Here is an 11090-nt window from a genome sequence, read left to right on the forward strand (position 1 = left end):
TACAATATCTTACTTTGAGTGACTGAAGAACTTAAATCATGTCAGTAATGGCTGTTTGACCTTCATTTATGAAAGGGATTCTAACTACCACTTGCTCATTAGCTTCTCCATCTGTTTGTGGATTGACTGAGCCACTGCAGAGTGGATCCACTCCTTTCATTCTTCAGCAAATTCTCTCAGCATATATCCAAGTGGGGTTGACATATTATTCCCAGAGGGGAGCCAGACTAGGAAAGACTGCTTTCAAGTCAGCATCGAATTTACTGAAATTTGTAAAATTTTTCTTAAGTGGAAAAGCCTGCTTCCAACACAAAAAGCTGAGGTCTCTAGAGAATGGTCCCATGTGTGTCCACATCAATGATGATTTGTTTTCAGAATGTGGACCTCTGAGCAGTCCTGCTTCCAGGCATTTCCTATGTAGAGCAGGAGATTCCATTTCCTCTTGCCTGACATTTCTGACTCTCCTTTCAGAAATGAGTTTGCTAATCCTTGAAACATTTAGGTTGCTTTTCCTGGCCCATCTACATTTTATTGACAGTTTTCTTTCAGTCACTGAAATAAATCTCAGTATCCCATTAAAAGCCTCATTTACAGTAAGGAACATGAGTTTAGCCCCTAAACTTCCTATTTTGAGAGCACCACAGTGGTTGGTTACTTGCTTCTCAGTCTCTTAACCATGATGTTGAATTTCAGTTCCCAAATGTGTGACATCACAAACCATTTTTTAAAATATTCTTTTGGTTATTGCAGCATTGGTCTACTTTATTTTGACCATAATTGGTTCGACATGCTCTGGAAACATCACTGAAGAAACTTCAACTGGACCATGTAGCACGTGCCAATAGGTATGAAGGTCAGCTTTGGTTTTCCTTGTTATGCCGAGTATTTAAAGGTAATTTGAAGTTTTGATGTAATTTCACGTTTACAGAAATGTTACCAGAATAATAGGAGGACCTTCCATATACCCTTGACAGAGATTCATCAGTTTTGTTCATTTGCCCAATTTTTTGATTGCCTCTTCCCTATTTTTCTTCTCCTCCCTTCCCCCCTCTCCCTCTTTGTGTGTGTATATGTATGTGTGTGTACATGTCTTTGTGTGGATTTGTGTTTCATTTCTCTTAGTAGACTTCTAGGGTTAAAGTTGACAGGTCATGTGGTAATTTTTATGAACCTGAGGAATTGTTTCCAAACTAACTATATAATACTATACTCCAACCACCTGTGTTTGAGGGTTCCAGTGTCTCCGCATCTTATACAGTAGTACTTCTTATAGTCTGTCTTTTTTTTTTTTTTTAATTTGAATGTATTGCAGTGACATTGGCCAGTGAAATTGTATAGGTTTCTGGTATACAGATCCACAGTACACCATCATCTGTATACCGTACTGTGTGTTCACCACCCCAACTCAAGTTGCCTTTCATCATCATTCATCTCCTTCACTCCATACCCCTTTTAATCTATCTTTTTGCTGAGGCGCCGTCTAGTGGATATGAAGCAGTATCACATTACGGATGTAATTTACATTTCCTAGCACAAGTGATAATGAGTGTTCTCTCCTATGCTGTTTACCATTTGTGTATCTTTGGAGGGATATATATTCAAATATATGACTCCCAACCCCTTTTGGGGTTGTTTGTCTTATTTATTTTAAGAAATCACATATTATGAATAAAAGTCCTTTATCAGCTGAATCTTGCCTTTTTAAAACCCAGTCTGGCAATCTCTTATGTTATTTGAGTTGTAGGGTATGGTTCCTTCATATTTAATATTTATATAGTTGTTTTTAATATCTGCTATTTCTCTTTTTGTTTTCTGTTTTTCCCAATGGTAAAATGGTCCCTATGTTCATTTTTTTTATTATTAAATCTTTATTGTTCAGAGTATTACATTTGTTCCTCTTTTTTCCTCCCATAACTCCCCTCCACCCAGTTCCCACCCCACCCTCCGCCCTCACTCCGCACCCACTGTCCTCAATCATAGGTGCACAATTTTTATCCAGTCTCTTCCCTCATCCCCCACACCCCTTTCCTCCCCCCAAAATAGTCAGTCCATTCCCTTTCTATGCCCCTGATTCTATTATGTTCATTTTTTAATTTAAGTTACATTTTAGTGAAGATAATACACATCAACTTATCACAGTATACTTCAAAATAATACAAATTTAATTGTGGTAAAATGTATTACCTTTATTCTAGTAACTTATTTTCTTCTATTTCTGCTATTACTGTCATTTGTAGTATGTGTATGTGTTACAACTCAAAAATACAGTGCTATAACTACACTTTATATAATTATATTTTTAGTCTTTGTTGGGAATGTCTTTAATATGCCTTTTTTAAGGAATAACTTTGCTGGATATAGAATAATACATGGTCAGACAGCTTTTTTCTTTTCTAAAGTTTTCCTTGTTTTTTAAAAAATATATTTTTATTGATTTAAGAGAGAGGAAAAGTGAGGAAGAGGGAGATAGAAACATCAATGATGAGAGAGAATCATTGATCGCCTGCCTCCTGCACACCCTCTACTGAGGATTGAGCCTATAATCTGGACATGTGTTCTGACCGTGAATCGAGCCATGACCTCCTGGTTCATAAGTTGATGCTCAACCATTAAGCCACACCAGCCAGGCCGTTTTTTTCTTTAATAACTTTGAATATGTTATCCCACAGATCCTTGACTTCCATTATCTTGGTGAGAAGCCAGCAATTCATCAAAATGTTTGTCTCCTTTGGTGATAGGTTGTTTATCTCTTATTTTTAAGATGCTTTTCTCAGCTTTGACCTTTAGGTGTGTATGGCCTTGTGTGTTTTATGCTTGGATTTGAACTTCTGAGCTTCCATTTCCAAGCAATTTTGTGAACTACTCAAGCAACAAAGAACAAAATGGCAATGAATGGCCTCAGAAGAATAAATTAAAACCTATGTATTTGTCTTGCTGTAAGATGTGTTTGCCAAACTTTCACATTTTTCTGGTGCATTTTGTGCAGTGTTGGTTTCTGTTACTTTTCATTTTGGCTAGCACTTGAAATCATTAGCAAATGTAGTTGGAATGTGGTGAGTTTTGAATTAGCTGGGTTTGCATTAGCCATTGCTATGGGGCTGCTCCTGCTCCTATGTGTTTCACCCACCGTAGAAGGTATACTCCAATTGGAGTTGCTGGATCAAGAAATACACTAAAAAGAGTCTCTCTATGCACTCACATGTTTATATCAGTTTCTATGGAATATGGAGTCAACCTATTTTACCTTCCTAAGACATGGTATAAAGATGGAAAGACAGGAGTTACTGATAGAGAAAGAAGGAAGCAAGGGGAAATGAGTATTTAGACTTTAAGTTTGTGAATCTTAAAGAATATGGAACATGAATGGAGCACAAGAGGCTTCATAATGGTGAAGATGATAAGGTCAGTAAATGAATCACAGAAAAATTTTACTAATGCGATTTGTGGGGGAAATATAGCCATTTTATATAATTTTATTTTTAGTGATTATCTTACTCTTCAATAAAAGCAACCCCTCTTGCCTGCATTTTACTTTATTTGTTTTTCCATCTGCATCATAACATTTCTCAATATCTTTCTGGTGAAATCTTTACCATCCAGTTTGCCTTTCCTGAAGAACTGCCATAAACTCTCAGCTTCTTCACCAGTTACAAAATTACAGCTTTCTTCAGTCTGATTATCAGATATACAGATATTAATACAATAAACATTTATAATGATAATGGAAAAACTGCCCGTCACAATAAAAAATGAAAAATCCCTGATATGTCTAGAAGTGGGCAAAATTTACATCAGAAAAAGAAATATCACATCCATAATAATGTCAACAACAACAACAAACATAATCTCAAAAGCAAAAATAAAAATACCATTCTGGCTGGGAAGCTCAGTTGGTTAGAGCATTGTCAGGAAACGCTAACGTTGTGGGTTGATCCCCAGTCAGGGCTCATAGAATAAGCATCCAATGAAAGCATACATAAGTGGAACAAGAAATCAATGTTTCGTTCTCTCTAAATAAAAAAAATTAAAAAATACATAAGTCTATATATATAAAAACCTAAGTTACCAGCTGACTGTCCAACTGTCCAAATGGTAGCTATGACAGGCACTGACAACCAGGGGCCAGACTCTCAATGCAGGAGCTGCAAGCTGCAGTGACACACCTGGAACCAGAGAGGAGGTATTCCACCCCGTTTTTTCAATGTTATTCTGTACTAGGGGCCCAGTGCATGAATTTGTGAACCTTGAAAGAAACTGTGGGCCTCGAGGCTGCGGTGGGCACAGGAGCAGGTCTTGGCCCATCCTCTGAGCTGCTGACCAATCCCTACTACCATGGCTCCCCTGTCTCCTGTCTGCCAGAAGCCCTGCTTCCACCACCACCACTCCCATGTGCTGACAGAGCCAGCCCCACTTGCACCCGCTGATGGCACGGAGCAATTGGGGCTGATGCCAGCAGCAGGTGTGATCAGGGCCGGGTGCGATCAGGGCCGGCGCTATTAGTGGCTGTGAGTGGCAGTTGCTGCCCAGATCGCCCCTCAGGAGCAGGGGGAGGTGTGAACGCCTCAGAGGCAATTAGGGCCAGCAGCTGTCACACACACCTGCTGATGTCGCCAAGCAATTAGGCCGGTGACGGGTGCTGGCAGCAGGTGTGAGTGGGGCCAGTGCCAAGAGCAGGTGCGAGCGCTGGGTAGGACCACAACATGTGGGAGCAAAGAATTTTCAGTAATACCAGAGGCTCACCCTGATGACAGTGACCAGCACCCCACCTTGGTCTGGTGCCCCCACTAACCTGTTCCACCATCCAGCCATAGCTGACACACCCATGTTCTGCATTCTGCCGCCTGCTGCCGCGCCCCTTGGTGGTCACTGCACATCATAGTGACTGGTTGTGTGGTTGTTCTGTTGGTCAGTCTATTTGCATATTACCATTTTATTATATAGGATTAGTTTCAGGTGTACAATATAATGGTTAGACAATCTTATACTTTACAGAGTGGTTCCCCTGATATTTTAAGTACAACCCCCGAGACTGTACATAGCTATTACAATATTATTGTTCCCCCATTGGCTTCTCCCTGGCCACTCCCACCCCCCAGCACCTGCTCTCACCCCTCTAGTGTCTGTGTCCATTGGTAATGCTTCTATGCAGTACATAGCTATTACAATATTATTTTTCCCCCATTGGCTTCTCCCTGGCCACTCCCACCCCCCAGAACATGCTCTCACCCCCCTAGTGTCTGTGTCCATTGGTAATGCATCTATGCATGCACACAAGTGCTTTGGTTGCAGAGATTTTCTTTTTAGGGGGGTTTCCTCGGACATAATTCCTTGAGCATCCTGATGTTTCACACCACCCTAGCTCTGTTCTTAAGCAAAGACTGCTTTTTCACTGGGTGAGTAACTGTTACAAACCTCTGGAAATACTTGGCCAACTCCCAGGGATGTTTGAGCAGAACCCAGACCTACCCACAGGCAATCACTGATATATTTCTTTTAATTTTTATTTTTGTTAATCCTCACTGAGGATATTTTCCCCCAGTTTGTGGCTTAAATTCTGTTTTGTCTGATATAAGGATATCTACGAATGTTCTCTTTGGTTTGCCCTGGAAAGGGATACTTTTCTCTTTCTTGGCTTTGGGTCTTTAATAATGACTTGAATCCTGGCTAGTGTGGCTTTCTTGGTTGGAGCACCATCCATATACCAAAAAGACTTAGGTTTGATTCCAGGTTAAGGCATATACCTAGATTGTGGATTCCATCTCTGGTCTGTGTACATAGGAGAGTAAACCAATTGATGTTCTCTCTCACATTGATGTTTCTCTATCTGTCTGTCTGTAACTCTATCCATTCCCCTCTCTCTAAAATCGTTGAGCACATCCTCTGGTGAGGATTTTTTTTTTCTTTAAGTTAAGAAAATGATTGGAGTCTCTTGAAGGCAACAAGTAGTGGGGTCTTATTTCTTAATCCATCAAACACTGTATGCCTCTTTTCCTTTTCACTGAATTTATTGAGGTGACTCTGGTTATCAAAAGACTACAGGTTTCAGGTGCATATTTCTACAACACATAGTCTGCCTGCCATATTGTAAGTATTTTACCAATAATTGTACCTTTTTAATTTAATGAACATTAAGACATTTTAAGCAAGCCCAAAATGTTATCTCATTCAAAAAATGAACTGTGACATTTATGACTAAAATTATTAATTTATTTTTATCCTTGGCAGGTAGTAGATACTCTGTATATGTACCTTTTTGAATTGAAGATTTTCCGTAGTGGGCTTTGGATTCCTGCTCTTTATCTTTTGTGAATCTGCTGGAGATTTTTGTTTTGTGGTTACCATGAGGTTTACATAAGATATTGTATAAATATAACAGTACATTTTATGTTGATCACAGCTTTGATTGTGTTTAACTGCAGATTAACCTTACAAGAAGAAAAAGAGAAGAGACAGAAAGCTGATCTGTTAAATAAAAAGAATACGGGGCAGTCAAGGAAAAAAGAAAGGCAATCTATTAAAAATGTTGAAATGAACCCCAAAGTTGAAAACACCACTAGAACACAAGTGATGGCATTGAAGACTGTAAGAAGGAATAAGGTAAATTTATCTTTGGTAAAAATTTCTTATATCTAACAGTATTTTATCAATAATTGTATCCCTTTGATTTAATGTACATTAAGACATTTTTAAAAAGCCCAAGATGTTATCTCATTCAAAAAATGAACTGTGACATTTATGACTAAAATTATTAATTTATTACTATCCATGGCGTATAGTAGATACTCTGTATATGTTTTCTAAATGAAGAAAGGGACAATAAGTTGAGTTTAACCATTCACATCAATGTTAATTTGGGCTTTAAAAAATGTTAACATACAGGATAAATTGCCTTGACATTGTAATGGAATTACTCAAATGTTCATAAATAAATTTTCTTTCATAATACTGCATTTTTTCTCTATGACAAATTTAGCTATCACTTAAGTTAAAATTTGAGTTTTTCATGAAGATGAAAGATCCTTATGCTTAAAAAGGCTACTTCTTTTTAACAGTTTTTTAAGGAGCTGTTCTTAAGCTTTGAATTTTTGTTGAAGGTATGAGATAAAAAACTAAATGAAATGTGTCCCTAGGTTATTGAAGAACAAAATTACACTCCGAGGCGTCTTTCTCAAGAACAGAATGCATATATACATATATACATATATATTAATAAAAGCATAATATGCAAATTGACCGAAAGACTGAACAGTGGAACGACCATCCAGACGACCTTCCGGACTACCTTCTGGACAAAGCCGGGGCCATGAGGGCCAAGCCCCTTGCATGAATTTTGTGCATCGGGCCTCTCGTATCCATGTGTGTGTGTGTGTGATAGTGGTGATATTTTGGGTCCATTGGATAAAATGATATTTTTCATTCAAATCCATTTGTCTCTCACAGTCAAGTAGTGACATTCACAATGGTCTCATCTTAAGGGGAGGCTTTTAATATTTTCCATAGACATTGATGTGTTTTCCATGATCTCAAAGGTATTGCTACCACGAACAGATGCTCCAGATTTGGCAGTGATTTCATTTCCTTGATATATTAATAGAGAGGGTAGTTTTCATTTCCACTGATGGTAAGGAGGAAAAGAATAGCTGGTTCAGGGGTCATATTTTAGATGCCATTCTACCTTTGAGAAAAGTAAAAATTTGTTTTTAGTAGTAGTTCATTTTAATACAAGAGATTTTGAAGAGAATGCTATGCTGTACCTTATACGTAGTGACAATTTATTGTTATTTTATTCCTAGTAAAGTAATTCAGTGCATTTCTACCATTTCACATTTATTACACTAAACATTGTGAAGAAGAAATAAAAGTTATTGCAGCAACATAATTTCATGATTTTCTAAGAGCTCTGTAAATTTTATCTTATTCAACATTACTTTTTTGAAATATAAGGCATCTTTTGTGTTTCTATATTCACATTAGAGAAGAACTGTGGATTGGGGCAAGAGCAACAATTTTTGAGTCTGGAGACCTTGGAAAAATCCAGAAGTTGTTTATCTTTTTAACCCCTCCATTCCAGATTGTGATAACTAATGGGTTCATTGATGGATGTAGAAGAGCTTAGGACAATGCCTAGATGATCAGTTATTAGTAGAGATAGTTTTTATGACTGAAAGTACTAAAAAAGTAAAATATCTATAAGATAATCTTTGAAAAATATTTTTTAGGAAATTTAGTTTCTCCTAGTATATGCAGGATCAATACTCTCACTGGGGGGTAGCTGTATGTTCAGTCTACAAGCTCAATTTTTAATTGTAGTTAGAGTTATTAATCTTTTACTTAATGTATTCTGGGTTGGTAGTGATTCAGAAAAAGCCCTTTCCAATTCTGAGATTCTTAGAAAGTATCTTGTGGTTTGCTTTTCATTTTAAAAAATCCATCAACTTATATTAAATTTTTGAACTTTGGAGAATTTATGCTTGTATAAAGTTAGAGGTTTGGATGCAATTCTATTTTTTTTTTATGAGAGATATCCACCTATTGGAACCTTATTATTGTAAACATGAAGGTTTCTTTAATTTCAGAGGCTATCATGATATATCATTTCAATGACTTAGTAAAGTCCCCTTTGTTTTACTTAGGTTTCTGATAGTGATGAGAAAGAAAAACGTCTGTTATATGAAAATCACATGTTGAAGGATGAAATTGCCAAGCTAACACTGGAACTAGACACAGTAAAAAATCAGAACCAGGAAAAATATTTTGAGGACATTATGATTGTCAAAGAAAAGAATGACCATTTTCAAAAGACAATAACAGAAACACTATTTCAACACAATGCGCAGCTTGAAGTTCTGAGAGCTGAGCTTACAATGCTAACTCTAAACTGGAGGATAAACAACAAAACAGAGGAAGACTGGAAGCAGAAGGTGAATCACACAGGTCTAGACGGGCTACTGTTGTACAGGATCATGAGCATTGTCAGACATCAAAAGGAGATCTATAAGTTGATTTCAAGAAAGAAAAAGAATGGTTTTGTTCCCAGGACAAAAATAAATCTGATATGTCTAATCTAAAATGTGACTTTGAGATTCTTTCTCAAAAATTTTCTATACTTGAAAGCAAATCCAATTACCTAGAAATTGAGTTGCATCACACAAGAGATGCTCTCAGAGAAAGGGCATTGGTTTTAGAAGATGGAAAAGGAGACCAAAGTCAAACGCAGTGTCAGAAGAAGGAAATTGAACAAAGTAAAGTGAATACAGACATCGGAAAGCAGGATTCTTTACAGGAGAGGCTATCTCACCTGCAGAGTGAAAATAAGTTGCTTCAATATCAACTGTATCAGGCTCACAACATTTCTGACAGGAAAGGAAAGACAGTCATTAGAATCCAAGGTCAGTTTGTGGATACCATAAAAATATTTCAAGCCAACAGTGAAAAGCAAGGTCTTATGCTGAATGAAACATGTACGGAATTAGTCAACGAATGCCATCTTTTAAAAGAAAGCATACATCAGTATGAAAATGATAAAGCAGAAAGAGATGTAAGTATCCAGACAGATAAATATTTTCAAATTTCCTCAAAGAAAATTCATAGCAATATTTGATGATGGCTAAATGTTGAATCCATGGGAATGTTAACAATTGTATAGAGTATAAAGCTGTTTGTTCTATAATCTTAGAAGTAGACATGGTATCCATCAAATGAACATTAGACCTGAGAAGTGCTTTGTTTGAGTAGAGACATTGTGTTGCCCATGAAATTTTAAGACGTTAAGTTTCAGCTTTGTAATAGATGTAGATTGATAATACTTAAGTCTTATATTGATAGAATAATAATTTTAGTCTTTCTGTCACCGAATTTTAATATTGTTAGGAAACAGATAAATGGAAATGTTCTTGCCTCGAATGAGTATTTTTAAATTAAGATTTAATTAAGTGGGTTATCTTGACAATTAAGTTCAGATTTCCCAGATGAACTGAAGTGTAGATGTTGTATCCCATAGTACTTTTCCTTCCCTGGCTCCTTATACATTTAGGTTGACATAGTGTTATTTTTATTCATGCTAATTTGAATTAAATTTGGAAGTATTTCAGTCTCAGGTAATATATTCATAGTATCTCTTGATCTTTTAAAGGCATCTTATTTTCATTCAATCATAATTTGGGACAAATGTGATGAGTTTTAGCAAATGTATACCTGATTTACACTTTCAAATACTATTTACAATTTTATTTGAATATTTTTACAAATAATTTGTTCATATTTCTCATGTTAAGGCCTAATTGCTATCATTTGGAGCTGTTTGTCCAAGAGAGAGAGCATTGTAGCTCTCTGTGATTTACTAATTTGGCATTGGTATTTCAGACTACTGAGGGGTGGAGAGTTTATGTGTAGCAGGGAGGAAGTTCAAGGCCAGGCTACCTTGAAGACGCTTGGAATGACTTCACTTTTCTTTTAAGATAGGAACCTATTGAAAGGATTTGAGCAGGGGATTGAATGTTCCAGGAACTCTGAAATTAATTGAAACCTCTAGTTAAAAAAAGAAATAAAAGGAGAAAATGTTCCATAATATTGAAGTTACTACCACTTGATCCACTTACATACCTATTTTTCTTTGAGATGTCAGTAGATTGTAAAGCTTTGAGATTCATGAGGGAAGAGAGAGGGGTTGAGAGTGAGGCTGAGTCAGCTCTCTAAGTAACCTAATACTGATTAGGCAGGAGGATTACATTTTCTGTGACTTTTACCTATTTAAGCAAACAGGAACATTTCCAAATGAGGAAAACAAGGTGAATTGAGTTAGATAATGATACTTTTAAAGTTACATATCCTATCTAATAAAAGAGAAACATGGTAATTGGCATACGACTGCTACCCTTCCCATTGGCTAATCAGGGCGATATGCAAATTAACTGTCAGCCAAGATGGCAGCCGGCAGCCAGGCAGCTTGAAACTAACATGAGGCTTGCTTGCTTCAGTGACAGAGGACTCCAACATTCCCAGCCTGCCGCTGCAGGCCTCTGAGCTGCAACTCTAAGCAACTATGTAACAAATATAGAAGCTAAACAAAACCCCAGAAACCTGCTTTAGTC

General features: G+C 37.0%; 2 protein-coding genes and 1 pseudogene across 2 annotated transcripts in view; all 3 read left to right on the top strand.

Moving 5' to 3' along the window:
• LOC102751836 overlaps positions 1-130 on the top strand; it is a 2857-nt pseudogene extending 2727 nt beyond the window's left edge.
• A 6391-nt stretch (positions 131-6521) lies between these two features.
• Positions 6522-9183, top strand: LOC107184488 (ankyrin repeat domain-containing protein 62). The gene is made up of 2 exons (XM_015569729.1): positions 6522-6597; positions 8634-9183. Exons 1-2 carry the CDS (start codon positions 6529-6531, stop codon positions 9066-9068), a joined length of 504 nt encoding a protein of 167 aa, XP_015425215.1. The 5' UTR covers positions 6522-6528; the 3' UTR covers positions 9069-9183.
• Positions 9184-9250: 67 nt separating this feature from the next.
• The window catches only part of LOC107184484 (ankyrin repeat domain-containing protein 26-like), a gene marked incomplete at its 3' end in the record, with an annotated part of 7645 nt that continues 5805 nt past the window's right edge, over positions 9251-11090 (top strand). Inside the window, exon 1 of the mRNA XM_015569725.1 lies at positions 9251-9538. Coding sequence (XP_015425211.1) covers positions 9446-9538 — 93 coding nt within the window. The remainder of the gene's footprint in view (positions 9539-11090) is intronic.

Source organism: Myotis davidii, unplaced genomic scaffold, assembly GCF_000327345.1.
Source record: "Myotis davidii unplaced genomic scaffold, ASM32734v1 scaffold544, whole genome shotgun sequence".
In the NCBI taxonomy this organism is placed as follows: Eukaryota; Metazoa; Chordata; class Mammalia; order Chiroptera; family Vespertilionidae; genus Myotis; species Myotis davidii.

What these genes read in the sequence shown, in the direction of transcription:
- LOC107184488 (XM_015569729.1), top strand. Translation starts at nt 6,529, where the DNA reads ATGAACCCCAAAGTTGAAAACACCACTAGAACACAAGTGATGGCATTG. An exon ending in AGACTGTAAGAAGGAATAAG is followed by an intron (nt 6,598 to 8,633) that starts GTAAATTTATCT and finishes TGTTTTACTTAG; the next exon opens with GTTTCTGATAGTGATGAGAA.